Source organism: Drosophila guanche, unplaced genomic scaffold, assembly GCF_900245975.1.
Source record: "Drosophila guanche unplaced genomic scaffold, DGUA_6, whole genome shotgun sequence".
Classification (NCBI taxonomy): domain Eukaryota; kingdom Metazoa; phylum Arthropoda; class Insecta; order Diptera; family Drosophilidae; genus Drosophila; species Drosophila guanche.
In genome coordinates this window covers 206,087-227,503 of record NW_022995773.1, presented here as the reverse complement: position 1 = coordinate 227,503, position 21,417 = coordinate 206,087, and the positions used below count along the sequence as shown (strand labels likewise).

The 21,417-nt window shown below is 39.4% G+C and overlaps 1 protein-coding gene across 5 annotated transcripts; it reads left to right on the top strand.

Moving 5' to 3' along the window:
• Positions 1 to 359: 359 nt before the first annotated feature.
• LOC117591316 (REST corepressor) lies at positions 360 to 12,370 on the top strand. Of its 5 annotated transcripts, XM_034284524.1 has the most exons (12): positions 360 to 859; positions 1,195 to 1,522; positions 1,593 to 1,640; positions 1,699 to 1,833; positions 2,043 to 2,257; positions 2,323 to 2,496; positions 9,154 to 9,536; positions 9,812 to 10,031; positions 10,609 to 10,803; positions 10,871 to 11,518; positions 11,590 to 11,698; positions 11,795 to 12,370. In XM_034284524.1, the coding sequence occupies exons 2-11, from the start codon at positions 1,294 to 1,296 to the stop codon at positions 11,656 to 11,658; spliced, it is 2,316 nt and encodes a 771-aa protein (XP_034140415.1). In that variant the 5' UTR covers positions 360 to 859; positions 1,195 to 1,293; the 3' UTR covers positions 11,659 to 11,698; positions 11,795 to 12,370. The 5 variants fall into 5 exon arrangements, 4 of the variants coding, with proteins under 4 accessions (XP_034140415.1, XP_034140416.1, XP_034140417.1 ...); XM_034284525.1 differs by lacking the exons at positions 360 to 859; positions 9,154 to 9,536; positions 9,812 to 10,031; XR_004574377.1 differs by lacking the exons at positions 360 to 859; positions 9,812 to 10,031; positions 11,590 to 11,698; positions 11,795 to 12,370 and having other exon boundaries at positions 10,871 to 11,012.
• Positions 12,371 to 21,417: the final 9,047 nt, after the last annotated feature.

Below are 21,417 nucleotides of genomic sequence, written 5' to 3'. Positions count from 1 at the left end.
TATATTTGTGGAGCTGCTAGCAACATACCAACGAATACCACACAAATACTATCAATACATCATAAAACTATCGGCTGTCTTTCTAGATTTAATCGGCCTGTTTTTTTGTCGATCTGAGTACTGCCTGGCGTACACCCGCTAGAAAGTAAATTGTGCGCGCAAAATTTCTTATCGGCTTCATACGAATATCATCCCTGATTTTTCTACCGGCGCCTGTTTTTCCATCTGAGTACTAGGCTGAACTATAAAGAGGGTTTCGTATCGTATGCATGGATTCCGTCTCAAGAATAGTTTGTGTGTCTGAGTACTGTGCTCCAAGCTGATGTAGTTGATACATCGAATCGTTTATATCGATAGTACGCATTTATCCTTTACAACCGTGGTTTTTTCATAGAGTTCAAAAATTTGAGAATTTTGGAAATTTTCTGTCCATCCTGTTGAATAAACTTAAAGTCAAAGATATGTAATATTTTCAATGTAAGAATTTAAAGTTTTAGGGAAAAATTGTAACGCAAAATACGAACGCTAAACAGACAAAAAATCAACCGATAGACAAAGCTACGCTACGGTTGTGTTAGTCAAAGTGCGCTGAGCTTGAATCGGTACGCCAGCGACTTTTACTTCGCATTTCAGTTTTGGTTTTGGCTACCTGTACGAAAAAGCCTACCCTGTCGTTCTGTCGTTTTATTGAGCTTCCGAATGAGTAATATTAAAAAAAAAATAGTTTAACCACAGTTATTGCCTGTGGTTCTGTGCATATACATAAGCGGTGGCGAAAGAAGTCGTCCATTTTTGTAGAAGCACTCTAGCGCGGGGTTTCAATTGTCCTGGTCGAGCCTGCCGTCGGTCAACCTGAAAGGTAACTCATTTCAATCTGGAATTTTCTCGTAATTATCCTTGAAAACAAACCTTTTTTAGTGAATCCAATGAATATGAACATTTGGTAGCATGCCATTTGCAAGTGCTCTCTCCCACACACATGTACATATGTATAGTTTAATACATGTCTGTTTGTCAGACCAATGTTGTGTTTTTTTACATAAAGTACGCACACCCTCGATGAATGCGTTGCAAAATTTGAAGAGATGTTTAGCACTTAAATTTTCTTCCTGCAGTATGCGGGTAATCCAGAATGTTGCAGTGAATAAACGTAAAAGCAGGCTATTAACAAATCGCTTTTCCTTTTTCACTCAGTTTTTTGGGACCGTAGTAATACTGTTTAAGACGGCAAAATTCATTTTAATTGGCAAACTGGAGAAAATTAATAAACGCGCCCAGCTTATTCGGGACAAAATGGTGTTGGCTGAGCGCAACATCACGGATGTGGTGCGAAACGGACGTCGGTCGCGTGGACCCAGCCCCAACACGAATACAACTGGTGGTGTGGCTTCTAATGCGAACATAGTTGCAAGCGGAGGTGGTGGGGCTGGGGTTGTTAACCCCACAAATCCACAATCCAATGAGAAGGCCTCAACGATCGTACCGGGTGCGGGCACGCCGGAGAGCTCAGACGACGACAACTGTAAGTTGCAGTTAGCCCAACAAGTGCTCAATTAAGCAGTTTCACTACTTCTCTCTTCTCCAAAATCCAGCAACAAAGCGCAACGGGAAATCAAAGGCCAAGCAATCTGACTATGAAGGTAAATGAGATCCTTGCTCATATTTCACTCACTTCTCAAGCCAAATAAACATTCACAGAAAAAATTCGAGTTGGACGCGACTATCAGGCGGTTTGTCCGCCACTCGTCGCCGAAGTTGAGCGCCGACCAGAACAAATGAATGAACGCGCCCTCTTGGTCTGGTCGCCAACAAAAGAGATACCAGACCTAAAACGTACGTTACATAGTAAGCTAGGTGGCATGACAATACCCAATCCAAATGCTTCCTTAAATTAACATTTGACCGGATGACCTCTGCATTTCTATACTGGATAAATTTTTTGATTTGCACTTTTGCATGAGGTGGTGTTACGTCATGCCAAGTCTGATGTTTACGCTGTGTTGTTTAGTAAATTATTTATACATAATCTCGTCAACATGCAGTTGAGGAGTACATTTCAGTGGCAAAGGAGAAATACGGCTACAACGGTGAACAAGCTCTAGGCATGCTGTTCTGGCACAAACACGATTTGGAGCGGGCCGTGATGGACTTGGCCAACTTTACGCCATTTCCTGATGAGTGGACCATTGAGGACAAAGTCTTATTTGAGCAGGCATTTCAGTTTCACGGGAAAAGCTTCCATCGAATACGTCAAATGGTAAGTGAATCTTTGCTGAGATGTGATGTAAGTTTAACATAGTTTCCCCTTTACAAATCGAATAGCTACCAGACAAATCAATCGCAAGTTTGGTGAAATACTATTACTCGTGGAAGAAGACGCGTCATCGTAGCAGTGCAATGGATCGACAGGAAAAGACCATGAAGGCTTGTGTCAAGGATGGTTCTGAGAATGGCAGTGAAGTGGGTAGCAATGAGGAGTCTGATAACGATGACAAGGTAATTATCAGGTAGACAGGAACTATTAGTGTAAAGATCATTCCCTGCTATCTTATATCTATACATATATATGTACAAAACATATGCATATACATACATATATACCCCACTCATACTGAAACAACCCATACGTAAATATAGACGTATTCAACTGAAAGCGAAGGATGACGGCACCACCCGTCGGCCTCCCCCGTTAATATAAATGAGTCACAACCATAGTAAATTATGTTAGGCGAAAAAAAAATGTGTGTATGAAAACACAAATAAACATAAAGATTCACAAACTCACAGTTGAATTCAAAATAGCATTTAACATTCAAAGGAATTCATTAGATCTTGTTTAGACAATATAATTTTGTTAATGTATAACAGGTAAATTTCAATCGATTGTCCGATCTCTTTGTGTTTCGACACAGACATGCAAACATATTTTATAGCTACGACATATCTAACTAATAATATACATATATAACATAGTTATTTTCTTTCGTTTTTGATAATCTAATATAGTCTAATATATTTAAGGATCCAATTCATTAGGTACAATTTTCATATGTACATATATAAAATTATTTAACAGCATTCTATAAACCGAACATTAACCTTAAGGGTGAACTCTTCAAAAACGACTGCTTGTGTACGCAAGAGATTGACACATTTTTTGTTGTACGGATATTTGTATTGAGGCTCCTTTCCAAACCAGCCTAATAACAAAGTGAAAGTTCGTATTTGTATGTATATTAAGTTGAATCTGTACTCCTACAAGTCTCAGCTCTGCGCATGCAGCTATGAGAGGTATACGTCGTTACAAAGTATGGTTCATTATTATTTCAGATGACCGCCGTGCCTGCATACATCTCATAAACACTTAACAGAGTACACGCACGCACACATCCTAATACTAATGCCAAAACCAATACAATGACCAGCATCCACTAGACTTACATTAATAATACTTCGTACTCGTACAAAAACACAAGTTGCAACTTTAGAGTTTATTTGATTTGATTGAGAGACTATGATTTTATCACATGATAAATCAAAAGATCAGTTTTACACTAGACTAAGACAATTAACAAATAAATCATTTGTTCAGTAAACAATTTTCTTTAATACTGATAATCATTGATTTGTAAATTATTTTTTATGAATTATTAAGTTATATAAAGACATTAATCAATTTAAGCTCCCTGAGTAATAACCCAAAAAAAAAGCAAAATATAAAAGTTACAATTAATCAAATATGTATGTTAGTATAGTTTGAAAGAAATATAAAAGTATATGGACATTTCTCTGAGGTCGAAAGGAAAATTCGTACGCATAGTTTTCCTTTAAAACGTACAACTTTATTAGCCCCATAACTAGTACTAAGTTCGCTTTTGAAATATTTTCAAAAACAAACAAAAGCACAAAAATAAAAGTTGTTCTCGCGGCGATTAGTCCTAAGTCATACTTCAGCGAAAGTATTAATGCCGATTTCTGATAGTGTGGGTCTTCGTGAACACTAAACTATTTTCTTTTCAAATAGAGCCTATTCCATGAAAATAACCCGCGCAGAGTGGGTGAAACGACCGATCTAGAGTATATAAACTAAAATGGCCTAAATTAAAAAATACCGTGTTTATATTTTCTATGCATCATTTATACATTTAAAGAATTACATGATTAGGACATGGACAAAGCAGACCGCTCCTCACTTGTTATGAGAGTTGACCACTCAAATTACACAAGAGAGTGTGGTGTTAGGAGAGAATGAGGTAGAAAGTAAGAGATCGAGGGTACGACATTCATTCACTTGGAGCTTAGTTTACTCATTCGTTGTAATTCTGCAATCTAGTAGATCTAATAACTTTCTCTCATTCAGCGCTTTCTGTTACTCATAGAGTAAATAGGCTGTATTTCATTTGTGCATGATAGTAGATTTATGTTACGCACATTAGGAAACGTTTCCGACCCCACAAAGTACATATATATATTATTGATCAGCAACAGTACCCATGTCTACGCCTGTCTGTCCATCTGTCCATCCGCCTGCACATCAAAAACTATAAGATCTGTAGTCACCAAATTTTATGTGAGGACTCATGTGATATCACTCTTTTACAAGTGTATTTCAAAATTCGGCCACCACAAAGGTCGAAAAGTTCTTACGGAAAAAGTAACGAAGAGAGAAGTAGAGAATAGCCATATCTATCAGAACATCGAATAAGGATCAGATTCGATCATTATTATGTCCAGAATAACGAAACTCATTTGCAGCGGCTTCCCCCCAGCTTTGCTTATTTGTGTGCACACTCTCTCATTCCACACTCTACTTCGTTAAGTATGCGGCTTTAAGGGAAGGGGTCGAGCTAAAATGACGAGTTGGTGCGGGAAGTGAAGTAGATCTACATAGGTGTAACATACATATGTAGAAGAAATGTAAAATTCGAAAAAATCATGAAGTTAAATACACATCTACATATGCATGTATGTATCACATCAAGGTTACATGCATAAATATAAACTGAATATGTACATAAATATATACAGACTGAGTACCGGGTATAAAAGTTGTGACGCGTACGAAGCGTCTCACAAACCATATTCGTTTTAAACTTAGAATTAAGGAAATTTGAAGCAAAATTGGTGCTAGTTTTAAGAAATGGTGTACATTGATGTCCCTTTAAAATCATAATAATTAAACGCAAATATTATTCATAGTTTTTATACCCTGTACTCGAAGAGTAAATAGGGTATATTGTATTTGTACACAAATTATGTAACACACAGAAGGAAACGCTTCCGACCCCATAAAGTATATATATTCTTGATCAGCATCAATAGCCGAGTCGATTGAGATATGTCTGTCTGTCCGTCCGTCTTGTTTAGCGCCTGGATCTCAGAGACCATAAAAGCTAGAGCCACCAAATTTTGCATCCAGACTTCTGTATGCTCACACTGTTACAAGTGTATTTCAAAGTTTCGCAACGCCCCCTTTTGCCCCCGCAGAGGTCGAAAACCTGCTGGATCTATTATTTTGAAGATAAAAGAAAACTAAAAATGCCATTCCGTAGAAAAGAACCATATATTTTAGATCACCAGAACAGATTAGATCATTATTATGATGAAGAATGATGAATAATAATGATGAAAAATGATGATGAATGAAGAAATTAATCTGTTATTGATTGATTCAGCCCGTCCAGCAGCTCTTTAAGAACTATGGTTTTTATACCCGGTACTCGAGGAGTAAATAGGGTATATTGTATTTGTGCTAAAAATGAATGTATGTAACACACAGAAGGAAACGTTTCCGACCCCATAAAGTATATATATTCTTGATCAGCATCAATAGCCGAGTCGATTGAGCCATGTCTGTCTGTCCGACCGTCTTGTTGAGCGCCTGGATCTCAGAGCCTATAAAAGCTAGAGCCACCAAATCAATCCAGACTTCTGTATGCTCACACTCAATGTTCACATAAAGTTTTTACTCGGTGCGGGGGCGTTTTCCCGCTTTTGGAGGGATTAGATTTTAAAATTATTATTTTCTTTTGATTTTTGAGGTAAGGAATCCCTTACCGGTATAGATAGTCTAGTGGTTTAACCCTAGGCTAACCTACATTATTATAGCCAGAATGAAGAAATTAATTTGCAGTGGCTAAACCCACCCTGTCCCGCTGCTTTTGTTGTTCTTTTCACATTCTCTCATTCACACCCTGCTTCACTCGGCCCCTGCCTCTGCCGTCCCTCTGCCTCTGCCGACTTTTAACCCACCCCGTCCCGCAGCTTATATTTGTTTTTTTTTGTGTGCGGGCGCTGCCTCTGCCTCTGCCTCTGCCGCGAGTCTGCAGTGTGTGAGTCTAGGGAAGGGCGGCAAGCTAACGGAGCGTGTTGGTGTGAGAAGCGTTGTAGATGTAGATGACAGATGAAGAAAATTTTTAAATTTTGACAAAACACCGCTAAGGTGCAGATGTAGTACTGAGTACCGGGTACAAAAGTTGTGACGCGTAAGAAGCATCTCACACGTCCCTTCTCGTTTTCTTTAGCAGCACTTTTTTAAAAGAATTTATTAAATCTGGTATTTTTTGTAACCTTTATTTTTAGAGGCAGTGCTTCTTTTTCCACAAAACTAAAGTATCTTACATCTGGTTGTAATAAACTTAGCCATTCCAAGTGTACCAAACAACTTAATGGTTTTAGCTTACCTTTTGAAAAATATTAAGCTTCAAAATGCTAAAATGTTGAAAGTTTTTTTTACGAAATATTGAATTTAAAAAATCAGGAAAAGTCGAAAAACTTTTCAAGCCTGTGTCCACTATATTTGTATGTACAGGTGCATCAAAATCCATGCAGAGACGGCTGAGTTGAACACCAGCCCTAAAAGCCCGTAAATCCCGCATTTTTCCATACCCGGATTTAGAGCTAGAGCCACCAAATTTCTGTATGCTCACACTGTTACAAGTGTATTTCAAAAATGAGCACCGCTCCCTTCCGCCCTCGCAAAAGGGCGAAAACTTCACAAATCTATAATTTTGAAGATAAAAGAAAACGTCATTCCTTAGGGAATGACCATATCTATCAGATCACCAAATTGGGATCCGATTTTATTATTATAGCCACAATGAATAAATTAATTTGCAGTGGCTAAATCCACCCTGTCCAGAAGCTTTTCTTGATTTTTCACATTTTCTCATTCACACTCTCCTTCTGCAGTGTGCGGCCTCTGCTTCTGCCGTGGATCTGCAGTGGCTCTAGGGGAGGGGGGCTAGCGAAAAAAGCGTGTTGGCGTGAGATGTTATGTAGATGTATGTAGATGTAGATGACAGGTGTACAAAAATGTTTACTGTCAAATGTAAAATTCGAAAAAAAACAATACAACTGATTGAGGACTGGGTATACAAGTTGTGACGTGAAAGAAGCGTCTCACATGTTCCTACTCAATTTTGTGTGTGCAGGTGCATTAATTCGGCTACGTTTAAAATGTTCAAAATTTAAAATTGTTCCTTAAAATCTTTGGAGAGACGGCTGAGCTAAGCTCCTGAATAAATATTGTATCAACAGACCATTTCTAAGCCCCATATCTTTCAGAAAAAAATTTTTTGGTTCCTTGAGAGAAAATCGTGTGGGTAAACATTGTGCACTTCAGTAAACTTTTAAGTGAGTGAAGAAACTCAGTTGTTCAGTTGGTTTCGATGGCTCTTTAAATATGTTGTCGGACTCCTCCCACAAGTTTTTTTTTAGTTTCCTCCTCCACCAAGTTGCCATCAGACTTGTCAGTTGCCGGGTAATTATACCCGGTACTCGAAGAGTAAATCGGATTTATTGTATTTGTGCGAATAACGGTTGTATGTAACGCACAGAAGGAAACGTTTCCGACCCCATAAAGTATATAGATTCTTGATCAGCATCAATAGCCGAGTCGATTGAGCCATGTCTGTCTGTCCGTCCGTCTGTCCGTTCGTCTTGTTGAGCGCCTGGATCTCAGAGACCATGAAAGCTAGAGCCACCAAATTTTGCATCCAGACTTCTGTATGCTCACACTGTTACAAGTGTATTTCAAAATTGCGACCCGCCCTTTCCGCCCCTGCAGAAGGGCGAAAACCTCCCAAACCTACAATTTTTAAAATAAAAGAAAACTGAAAACGCCATTCCGTACGGAATAGCCATATCTATCAGAACACAAAATCTGCCTCTGCCGCGTCTCTGCCCTGACTCTGCAGTGTGTGGCTCTAGGGTAGGGTGGCGAGCTAAAGGAGCGTTTTGGCGTGAGTAGTGTTGTTGATGTAGATGACAGATGAAGAAAAAATGTAAAACTTGACAAATAACCGCTAAGGTGCTGATGTAGTACTGAGTGCCGGGTATAAAAGTTGTGACGCGTAAGAAGAAGAAGAAATAAAGAGAGAAGAGAAGAAGAGAGAAATAAAAAAGTTTATAATTCGGAGAGAACCTTATGTATATATGTACATACATGTGTTTACATACATACATACAAATATATATTTGTATATTACTATATATTGAAAGATATTTAAAGGTTGACAGAGAGAGAGAGAGAGAGAGAGAGAGAGAGAGAGAGAATCATTAATTGGTACACACACACTAAAACGCAGTGTCGTCAAATCAGCCAAATAAGTGCACCTCATTCTAAATTTTGGAAAATTCGGATTTGGATTGTCGAAGAAGAATCACAAATAAGAAGAGATTTTTTTTTTAAAAGGGTTTGGGTGGGGAAAGCGTTGCAAGCCGGGATAGCGTACCACCGTTTTTACTGGCAAGAGACAAGAAAAAAAAAACCAACCAATCAAGCAAACAGCATAAAACAAACAAATAAAACACAATTTTGTACTAGTTAAGTGTTATCAACTGAACTAAAGCAACAACCAAATACGTTTTTCTCTTCTCTTTGCATTTACTGTCAATAAAACCACCACACTAAAAACCTCAAAATACAAAATCAACTCAAAATTGTCCGAAAAAAAAAAACAAAAAATATCAACAAAATATAAAAAAAATCAATCGAAATGATTGATCATAACGTGTGTTACCCATAAAATCATTCGATCTCGAATTTGAATTTCAACAACCAATCGATAAAATTGATGCCACTGTACTGTGAATGCGTTAAATCGAAAACGAAAAATTAATCAAATCTTTGCATGGTATGTGCGCCAACAGACGGGCCATAACAAAAATGGTGAAAACAATAGCAGTAACAGTGCTGACAGCAGCTGTATCGGCAACAACAATAATTGCGACAATAATAATGGAGGAAGCAACAGCATCAACAGCAACGACTTGAACGTGGATCAATTGTGCATCTACGCTTCAAATGCGGTCAACGATAATATACTAGGCTATGGTCTGCCAACCGAAGTTGCAACCAATGGAATCAACAGCAACACTGGAAACGGAATCATTTGCGCCGATATCAACAACGACGACAATTCGACGCGACGCGTGGTTTTGGGCGGTTTTTGTAAAACTTGCAATGTGGTTTGCCACGTTCTATACGATTCGCCAGTGGGGCGCATGTGCAAAAGTTGTCATACGCATTGGAGGTAGATATAATGTCATGGATAACATATACTGGATATATGTATATATATATACATATATACATATATATATGTACTATCCGCTATAAGTTATACAAATCATCAAGATAATGCTAAGTCTTTAATCTCTCTCTTCTTCCTTCTCCTTAAAAAATATTGCATTCAATTGAATATTGTTTGTGCCACAACGATGCTCCTTGTTCCAATTACACACTCACATGAATAATGTCCATCCCGAATCTTTCACGGTCCAATTCTTTTATTCGACCCCATGGTAGACGCACGGGAAATCTTCGACCAATTTCCGGTCCTGAGAGCAATGCACCCAGACGTTCTAATCACAACAGCGCCGCCATTGTGGCTGCCGATCGCTCCAAACGCAAACCTCCCAGGGGCATGTACATCAATCACGACGATCTCACTGCCCTCGCCACCTGCAAGAACCCCAGCGTGTATTTAGCCGAACGTGATCGCAAGATCAGCGCTTTAATGGTTGAAGTAAGATATTTTCAAAACTCCTCCCTCTTCCATCCATGAAACCTGGTTTTTTTCTTTTTGTGCTTTGCCACGCAGAACTTCTGACATAATATAAATTAAATTTGTGTAACCTTGAGAAAAATAACCATTTAAAACAGGTTTTCCCACCATAGTCTAGTATTTAATCTAGATATAAAAAGTCTTTTAACTTAAGCTAAAGTTAGTACAATAAAAATATCAGAATATTTTTTTCTTCCGTTGATTAGATTTGGCTTTAGTTAGCTCATTTTAATAATATATAATTAAAAAATCTCAAAATATTAAAAAGATTTTTACATTGCGCACAATAATGATATCATTAAAAATTTAAAAATTATAATTTATAGGAATTTCTTTATTTAGAGTATCGTAAACATACGATAAGACCAAGAACAAGGTTCATTGATATCAGAGATTTTCATATCACTGCTTTCACATTCACCGACACGCATAAAGATTTGTATAGATATTTGTTCACACGTTTACCTGACCCAATTTTACACCTTGGACCCAATGACAATTTTCAATTGAATGCCCCCTGCACCCTGACCCATTGCAGATACAAAAAAATAGGCAGCTTATGGAGGTGTTGGATAAGGAATGCGATGCTATTAATGTTGACGATATTGTATCTAAGCCAGCTATAGCGATTTCGGAGTCGTCCACAGCGCAGCCGCGCACTTCTGCTCGTTGGACTCCGGATGAGATCAAGGTGGCGCTCCTCGTCTTGCGCGACTATGGAAAGAACTATCCGGTGAGTATGACTTCTTTCATTAACGGAAATTCAAAATCATCTGGCTATGCCCTCCTTGAAACTGCAGATGATAGCCAAACTTGTGTCCACCAAGACCGAAGCGCATGTTCGTGCCTTCTACTTAAACAATCGGCGTCGATACAATCTCGACCAGATCGTGAAAGAGTATGAGGCTGGAAAGTCGGAAGAGTCTGGTGTTGAAGATCATAACGAACAGATAGATGATGGGTCAGCAGCAGCTAACTCACGCTCAGTTAATAAGCCGTTTACCGATGACAGCAACAAAGGACTTAACCCCGATCAGGAGTTACAGGCTAAAAAGGAGAAGCCCGAACTGGTAACAGCTGAAGTACAAAGCGACAACAGTGATACAGCAGTTGTCACTGCCATTGCAATACCCGCTGAGGTTGTTAATTCAAACAGTAGCCTTGTTGTCGTACCCACTGGCAACAAAATCACCATTATGGATGAGTCGGATACCGCCCCTAACTCGAGTACCGATATGGCCATCAGCAGCACCAATACCGGTGTTAGTGCCTCATCCTCGTCACTATCGAGTGTTAACACTCCACCTGCGCCAATATTGGTTGATCAGAAAGAGCCCGACAGCGAAGAGTTATCCGCACTAAATCACAGTTCAAAAGGGGATGCAGACGGTGCTGGAGGAAATGCGGCTACAGGCAATGCCAATGCCAAACGCGAAATCTCCACCATGGTAGGTCTACTCCAGTGCCGCTCCAGCAACAAATTTCTTATCACTTCTATGTTTATTGTATCTGTCAACAGACGTCTGCCGAACAGCCACCAGTCAAAAAAGTAGCACTCTGCACCAGCGTGGAACTCATCGAAAAGTAACTGACCTATGCAGCTCGGTGATGTGTTCGCATATGATATACATATAAGTATATATATATACGTATACATATATATATATAGGTATATATATATACTTATATGTATATATATATACATATATAGGTATATGTATATGTATATATATACACATTCATATATATATATACACCGATACATACATATATAGACAACTTTTGTGCAGCCGCCTCAATCTGCATTCAAGCCGAGACATCCTGTTAGTGCCGAGACCACCAGTAATTAAGACAGGCACATTCATAAGATGTTAGTATGGGTTTAGGGAGTATTTCTAAATTTGGTTTATATTGAATTGACTACATATTTTTTTTTTCTTATATTTCGTTTTTGGGATGCATTTACTAAATGAAAAACATTACAGCATGACCTAAACCAACATTACATTCGTATTTCGAATTACACTGAGATTGATTAGACAGGTGAAGCATGTGTATATTTTTTGGCGAAACAAAAATGCTGAAGTTGGATGAAAAGAAAACGTTTTTAACAGAAGCTTCAAAGTTCAGATTTGGTGGTTTACGGCAGAACGGCTACAATACTTTCCTATAAAATATAAGTGCAGCTTACTCGCTCTGTAAAGACCACAGAAACGAAGGAAAAGTGCACGGGGAAGTTACTACATCCGTGACGTTATCTGTGTTTACTATTAATATAATTAAAATTGAGTATAATATAATTACACAATTGTAAATTATAAACTTTACTATCACCCTTTTTTATACCCGGTACTCGAAAAGTAAATAGGGTATATTGTATTTGTGCACAAAGAGAATGTATGTAACACACAGAAGGATTCGTTTCCGACCCCATAAAGTATATATATTCTTGATCAGCATCAATAGCCGAGTCGATTGAGCCATGTCTGTCTGTCCGTCCGTCTTGTTGAGCGCCTGGATCTCGGAGCCTGTAAAAGCTAGAGCCACCAAATCAATCCAGACTTCTGTATGCTCACACTCAATGTTCACATAAAGTTTTTACTCGGTGCGGGGGCGTTTTCCCGCTTTTGGAGGGATTAGATTTTAAAATTATTATTTTCTTTTGATTTTTGAGGTAAGGAATCCCTTACCGGTATAGATAGTCTAGTGGTTTAACCCTAGGCTAACCTACATTATTATAGCCAGAATGAAGAAATTAATTTGCAGTGGCTAAACCCATCCTGTCCCGCAGCTTTTGTTGTTTTTATTTTCACTCGGCCTCTGCCGACTTTTAACATACCCCGTCCCGCAGCTTATATTTGTTTTTTTTGTGTGCGGGCGCTGCCTTTGCCTCTGCCGCGAGTCTGCAGTGTGTGGGTCTAGGAAAGGGCGGCGAGCTAACGGAGCGTGTTGGTGTGAAAAGTGTTGTAGATGTAGATGACAGATAAAGACAAAATTTAAAATTTGACAAAACACCGCTAAGGTGCAGATGTAGTACTAAGTGCCGGGTATAATGTCCCTTCTCGTTTTGAGCTGTAATTAGCATTTAATGAGGCACTTTTCAAAGTCTTGACAACATTAGCCGCATATAAAGAAAGGTAAAGAGATTGCTCGACTTCACCTAAAAGTTGATATTAGATAAATTACAATATAACTGGACAAAATGTATAAAAAAGCGAAATCCATTTAGAAACATACAAATAAATACGTTAAATATTATTTTCGAGAAGGATTTCATGCCTTGAACTATTTTTGACAGTCTGTCTTTGGCCAACATTAATAAGCTAGATGATTTCTCCACCGGTGCCGATCCACGTACATATGTATGTATACTTAGTTTTCCGTGTGAAAATCATGGTTGGCCCTCAGCCCAGGCGCAAACGGCATACGCTTGGCCTAGGACTATATGAGTAACGTCCATAAACTTAAATGGCAATATGCAAGCAAGATTTTTTCGAACTATCGAAAGCGTGGTATATACATACATATGTAGGTATATATGTACATTAATATGCTTGTGTGTATTTATGTAACCTTAGTGTGATGCCAAAAACTTTACAATACCAAGATATGGCATGAGCGACCAAAAAGCTGTTCGGTACGCCCTATACACAGGGAGCGCGTGGAGTCTCTATTGTCTTTTCGCCTATGCTTCGTTTCTGACCAAGACCAGCTGTGCGAAAGGTACGTCGATTGTGAAGGCATTGACGGCAAGCAGAAGTCTCGACGGGCCTGAGTCGTACAGTGGAAAATTTCAGCTTGCTTAATTAATGAGTGAGAGAAACGTGTTTTTTAAATATTCAAAGCGCCAATAAAGCTAGTCGACTTTTACCAATGTTAGGCTGAGTCCCCACTGTGTCGAGCCAAAGACTTCTGCGCTAATTTTTGAAACAAAATTAATTCAGCGTGATATCACATGAGTCGATATATGTAGCTGTGTCTGTCGGTCCGTCCTGATGAGAGCTTAGTACACAGATAGGGCAACCTAATTTGCATCCAGACAGCTGTCCGCTGTGATTGTGACGAGTGTGACAGTGAGTAAAAGGACGTGATGTTCTAAGATGTGATGTAGTTGTCGATGTATAAGACGTAGAAAATATGTAAAATTAGACAAAATCAAAAGGTTACATACATATGTATCACACTAAGGTTACATACATGTGAATGTAAATACGCTTATACTGACTGAGTACCGGGTATAAAAGTTGTGACGCGTACGAATCGTCTCACAAACGTTCCTACTCGTTTTTATACCCGGTAATTAAAGAGTAAATTGGTTTTCGACCTCATTAAGTATACATATATATTCTTGATCAGCGTCGTTAGCCGAGTCTATGCCAGTCTGTCTTGTTTGTCGGCTTGTTCTCATAAACTATAGGAGCGAGAGCTACGGAAAACCCATTTTTTTCTCTCGTCTCTAGTCTTAAATATATACATATTTATTTTCTTTAAAGAATAATTGTAAGATTGTGTATTTTATATCGTGTCAGTGAAAATCAGTTTGTGCAATTCCAACGAATTTCAAGCGATAAGCTGAAAGAGAATGGGAATAGGAACAAAGGCTGGCCGAATGTAAAAGATAACACCACCCGACACAATTTTTCATTAAGGAATCAAACATACGTTTTATGAAAGATATGGGGCTTAGAAATGGTGTGGTGACAATTTTGTTTCCTACGGCAAAACTATTTTGTAATAATTGTTTTTTTAAAGCTTTTTTCTGAGGTAGCGGTTTGTTTTTTTTTCACATAACTTAAATATTAACTTTGAAATGCAACCAATTAGATTTCTGAAAAAAATTATAGACAGTGTCCTCCATTTATACCCGGTACTCGAAGAGCAAATAGGGAATATTGTATTTGTGGGGAATAACGGATGTTTGTAACGCACAGAAGAAAACGTTTCCGACCCCATAGAGTATATGTATTCTTGATCAGCATCAATAGCCGAGTCGATTGAGCTATGTCTGCCTGTCCGTCCGTCTGTCCGTCCTTATGAGCGCCAACCAAGTTTTGAATCCAGAATTAAGTTTGCTTACACTGTTACAAATGTATTTAAAAAATGAGCTCCGCCCCCACAAAGAGCGAAAATCTCCCACAGCCACAATTTTGAAGATAATAGAAAACTAAAACGCCATTCCGAAGGGAATGACCATATCTATAAGAATAACCGAATTGGGAACAGATTGGATCATTATTCTATCCAGAATGAAGAAATTAATTTGAAGCCGACTGAATTTGAATTGTGAAGCCGACTTCAGGGCAGAAAACGAGAACAAAAGTTGATCAGAAACTTGATCCCATGCAAGTCCCAATGATTTGGTAAAATCGCTGCCGTCGTCGAACTTCAAATATGTTTCCTTGTCATCCTCGGGATCTCCATCGAGCACAGCAGGCACGTTCGAGCACCATTTCTTCAATCGGTACTGACCACCTGACAAAATCCCAGCAGTTTGCTCACGTATGCAGACAGCTTCTTCCGAAGAACTGGCCCCAGATATAAGGTGATCGACGTAAAAGTCCCGGCGCATAGTTGCAGCCCCAACAGGAAACGATATATTTGCCAGCTGATGCATCGCCCGCACAAATAAGTAAGAAGCAGGCTTCGTCCCATAAGTAACAGTGTCCAGCTTAAACATACGAAAATCCTCTTGCACGGAACTCCTCCACAGAATGCACTGCAAGCGGTACGCAGTGGTACACCTTGAAAATATCCCCTGTAATCGCGACTGCGTACGACAGAAACCGAGCAAGAATGTGAAAAGCTTGGGTTGAATGACGGGGCCAGCTATTAAAACGAAGTTCAGGGAATAGCCATCAAACAGTACTCTAAGCTTGGTCGTTGAGATATCTTCCTACACAAAGCAGTGGTAAGGCAATAATCAAGCAATGCTCGGCAGGAAACCAACACTCCTCAACGATTTTTCACCAAGACTGTTGCCGTGGCTAGAACAAATTCATTATCGAGACCCTGGGCAATAAGGGCTGAAGAAGTACATACATGCTGAGTAAGAGTGAGCAGTGGTATAAGTAGTCACCGTGGACGCTGATGCAGAGGAGGCAGTGATAGCCGGAAACGGTTCAGACGAATGGGCAGTATCAAGCGGGCTGGTTATTTCTTTTACTTCTGCTTACCATATCTAAATCCACTGTTTCCAAGGTCCTACATCGCCTCTCCAAAACCGACGCTATGGATTCCCACGACGGCATAAGATTGACGAATGCCTGGTCCTCCAAGCGGTTCTCCCACTTGGCTTGAGGCTCTGGATAAAAATTCCGTAGAAGAACCTGTACGATGATGCATCCCGCGATCTGCTCAAGAGTGCCCAAACCTTGCAGCGCTCGAATGTGAGAGTTGAACTTGTCCGAAATCTCCCGAAGTATGGACACAACCATTTTCCACAGCTTGAAGCACCAGGATCTCAGTAATGTGCTCCTGAAAAACTAAACGTGATGAGCACATCACGATTGAACATTTCTCCAACCAAGGCGATGAGGTAGTTGCAGTCAGAGATTTCCAGCGACCTAACTGTCTCCTAAGTCAAATCACGCAGGCAATAACGTAGATGATGGAACTTTTCTATGTTGGTAAGGTCGGGATGACTTTCGATGATGGTGGTGAACATTGAGTAAAAATCCGTCCAATCAGCATATCCGTCAGCAGTTACATGTGCCCCTGCATAGGTAGAATGCAAAGGCATTTAACCGCTCCACTTCCTCCAGCTGATTGTACAACTTCTCTAATTGCCCGCTCAGCTTCTCGAACTTCTCTAGTTATACGACTAATATGTATTAATCGAAAACCGCAGACTCATCCTTTCAGGCAGCAGTCATCCGTCCGTCATCTTCTGGCACAATTCCGTCGACTTCAGATTTAAAAAAGTCAACATGTTTTGCTCCCTGGTCACTGGCCTGTCGATGGTATCATCCATCGCAGCAGCGGCGCTAGATACGTTCGTAGCGGGAAAATTAGCACAAAGCGTAACGCGCGCAACAACGGGAAGACCGAAAAACGCAATAGTTCATGCACAAATCACGTCGGGGTCACCAATGCTGAGCTACTGAGCGTTTTTAGTGGCTGTTTACAATGTACAATTTATTAGGCGATATTACGCGTATATGTACATATATGGGAAATTTTTAAGGGCTATGGAGGCCGCTGGCTATGGATAGGCGGCGGTCAGAAAAGACCGTGCCCTATGCATTAAATTAAACGAGAGAGAGAGTTATAGATCGGTGGAGCGTGAGAGAATTTCTTAGATACAGCAGCTCCAGTATAAAGAGACAGCCGCGGTTCATATAGAAAAACGAACGCAGCTGACGTTCGTAAGTGAATAACTATAACTATTTATACTTCTATGGTAAGTACTTCACCCGACACTTACCTTTAAAATTGTGGTTTGGAAGATTTTCGCACTAAGTGGTGTAGGAAGGGGGCAATGCGAAATGTTGAAATACACTTGTAACAGTGTGATATTACTTGAGTCCTCACACGACATTTGGTGGCTCTAGCTCTTATAGTCTCTGATGGCGGACGGACGGATAGGCAGACATACAGTGGGGAGCAATGATGAGTACATGTTCACAATAATTGACACACCAATTTTAGTTCGTGTATTAATAACTGTATTCTTAGTAAACAGGCAATGAAAACAAAAAGAAATGAAAAGCTTTAATAGAGCGAAAAAGGACAAGCCAAAACAACGCGCATGAACTCATTTATGCACTTTTCGTTATTTTATATTTATACATTTTCTAATCAACAATATGCTCACAGAATTTACGTTAAATATATTTTGTTTATATTTTAGTAATACAAACATAAAATTAGGACATTTCTCACAATAATCGAAGCCTATTTCATGAATTTATTAAATAGTGCCTATGTTGTACCTGAGACTGAAGAAACAATATCGAGAAATTTAAAATATTATTGTGTAGCTTACTGAAAATGGCTATACGACATCTAAAAATGCTGAAAAACTTGGCATTAGCCAATCGGTGGTGATCGTAGTGGAAAAGATGCGAAATTTTGTCCCGAAACAGCAAAGAAAAGGTCGCCCTTGCACCCAAAAGCTAGACTTATAACGGCGTAAATGAGGAACAAGAACTTTTAAGGCCAAAGGATGCTTCTTTTCGCAAAATACTATCAATTTTGTTCTATATGGCCAAGTCTGGCCATCGTACCACCATTTAAAACATCTCCACACCATTTTAAATCTACCGGCATGTTTCACGGTTTGCTTGATATGATGTCCTTGAAGCCTTTTTCGCGCTTAGGTCAACGATACTGCTTCCCATCTCGATCCGCACCATGCAGTGTGAGTCACTGGGGAAGGGAGGCAAGCTAAAAGAGCGTGTTGGCTGGAGAAGTTATGTAGATGTAGATGAGATATGTAGAAAAAATTTAAAATGTTTAATTTGAAAAAGCCACTAAGCTACGAACATAGTAGTGTAGTGTTATCGAAGCCACGGAACGGCCAGAAAGTAGCAACGGAAAGGTCATTCCAGAGGATTTACATCAATTTTCTGGTTAAATATCACAGGTAAAAAAATAGACAGGCCTGGATTTTTGTCGTCGTAGATCATTCCTCGAAATTCATCTTTGTGCAATTCCTGGTGAAGGAGGTCTTCTACAAGTTCGGGGTTGCAGAGGTGATCCCCTCCGACAACGGAAAGAAATTTCTATCGAAGATGTCCTAGACATGGTCAGTATCAAAGAAATCCCGCTGAGAAAGTTTGCTGGACGATACTGGCTGCAATATGGACATATTTAAAGAAGGATCACCGAGACTGGAGTATGTACCTACCGATGATTGAAGCGATGATCCAAAACAAACGTTCCTGAATGGAAACTGCTATAAGATGACCAGCATATGACCGCAGCATTCAGTGCAACAACAAACAGGCTCGACAGGCTGGACAAGAAGTCTTCAGGCGCAACTTCACCCTCAGCGAGTTTCGTACAATGACAAGTTCGCCCGAAAATTACTAATGTGCCGAGTCGGACGACCAGCAGGAATTATGCCTAAGAGTTTTTTCACGCCAAGGACCTGAAACTGTTGGCGAGAAATTCAGAATAAGAAAGGAAGAAGAAGAATGCACTCACGTGAAAACTGACAAAGCCCCGCAAACCCCCCGAAAGCTGGTAGTTTTCCGGAAAAGATTTCCTTCGATGTTTGCAAATAATTCACCGTGAATAATTGCGTCCATGTTCGCAAAGTCTTGCATTCGAAGTTTATCGATTTCCCAAAATACCAAAGAAGTGAGGAAGGGAAAGCGTATATGGACAGGGAGCAATCAACAAGCTTTCCAGAAAGCAAAGTTTTTTACAACCAGATGAAAGATACATAAATTATGTGATCAAATTGCCGCTACTTCTAAAAAAACATTAAAAAAACTAGTATGAAGTCACAAGCTTAATCACATTCCCCCCCATTCCACAATCCTTAGTGGTTTTTTTCGAATTTTACATTTGACATTTTACATTTGTTTTACATCTGTTATCAACATCACTTCACACGCCAACACACGCTGGCCCTCCCCTCCCCTAGGGCCACACGCTGCCCGAAGCAGAGTGGAATTAGAGAATGTGCAAAAAATAAGCAAAGCTGCTGGAAGGGGTGAAATATCATTTTTATACCCGGTACTCAGTAATTAGGGTAAGTATATTGTATTTGTCGGAAATAAGGGATGTTTGTAACGCATAGAAGGAAACGTTTCCGTCCCCATAAAGTACATAAATACATTCTTGATCAGCGTCAATAGCCGAGTCGATTGAGCCATGTCTGTCTGTCCGTCCTAATGAGCGCCTAGTACTCAGAGACCATAAAAGCCAGAGCCGCCAAATTTTGCATCCAAACTTTTTTGTGTGCTCACACTGATATTTAAAAAATTAGCTCAGCCCCTTCCGCCCCATGCAAAAGGGCGAAAACCTCTCAAAGCTACAATTTTGAAGAAAAACTAAAATTAACGAGAAGGGACGTGTGAGACGCTTCTTACGCGTCACAACTTTTATACAGGGCACTCAGTACTACATCTGAATCTTAGCGGTGTTTTGTCAAATTTGAAATTTTTTCTTCATCTGTCATCTATATCTACAACACTTCTCACACCGACACGCTCCTTTAGCTTGCCGGGCTTCCCTAGACCCACACACTGCAGACTCGCGGCAGAGGCAGAGGCCAGTTAAATACACTGGTTTCAGTGTGAGCATACAACAGTCTGGAGCCTAAATTTGGTGGCTCTATCTCTTATAGTCTCTGAGAACTAGCCGACAAACAACATACCAGTTACCAGGCTTAGAAATAATATATATTATCAGACTATTTCACAGCCCCATATCTTTCAAAAAAGATTCCTTGAGGGAAAATTGTGTCGGGTAGTGTTAGTATTCGAGCGTTGGGTGGTAAGAGCAGGCTTTCATTCGCTCGTATACTAGTCTAGTATCCTAGGCTAGTATCCAGCACCACAAAAAATCTTGCCAAAAATTTGCTATATATTTCTTTTGTCGTGGAACACAGGCATACGAATCAGCTGTGTTTGGTAAACATGTGTACTGCAGTGGCAGTTTGAAATTCAAACTGAAAATACAAAAGTAACAAAAAGAGCTGCTACTTAAATTGAGAATGCACTTGAAATTTGCCAATAATGCATGTGGTTTGCCAAACGTTAATTTTTGCCAAAACAGCACAAATAGTAAATAATTAATTTATTAATTTTAGTAAAATGATTTAAATTTCAATAAAGTCATAGTCGAACGCTCGATGTGAACATCTAGGAGAGTAATTGAAAATAAAATTTCGGAAAGAAAAGTAAAAAAGAAACTTTCAGTTCGTAAATATAAAGCAAAAGTACTATTAACAGTTATTCGATTCACAAAACAAAAGCAAACAAAACAGTGGTTGCTTATCAGTCAATAACAAAGTGTTGTTGTTATCATAAACGACGACGAAGACGACACATCGGCTTGGAACTGGCAGAGAGTAAAATCGAAGTCAAAGGCAATCAAGAGACAAAACCAAGCCTCTCCTATTCTACTAAAGAAAAACATCGCTCTGGTCTTAGCACCCAGCTCCAGCTCCAATCAATATGCCCTCCTAAGCGACAGCACGCCTAATAACGGAAATGAAGACGAAAACAAAGAACTGCACATGATAACTGAAGATAACTGAAATTAATCTGCCAAGCCGCCACCTATATTCTTATCTGAAGTCTGTGAAATAAAAGGAATGCTAAAACTCTTACTAAAGATTTTGTCAAATTTCACACATACCAACTTAAACTTGAGAAGGCATTCAGAGTTGTTA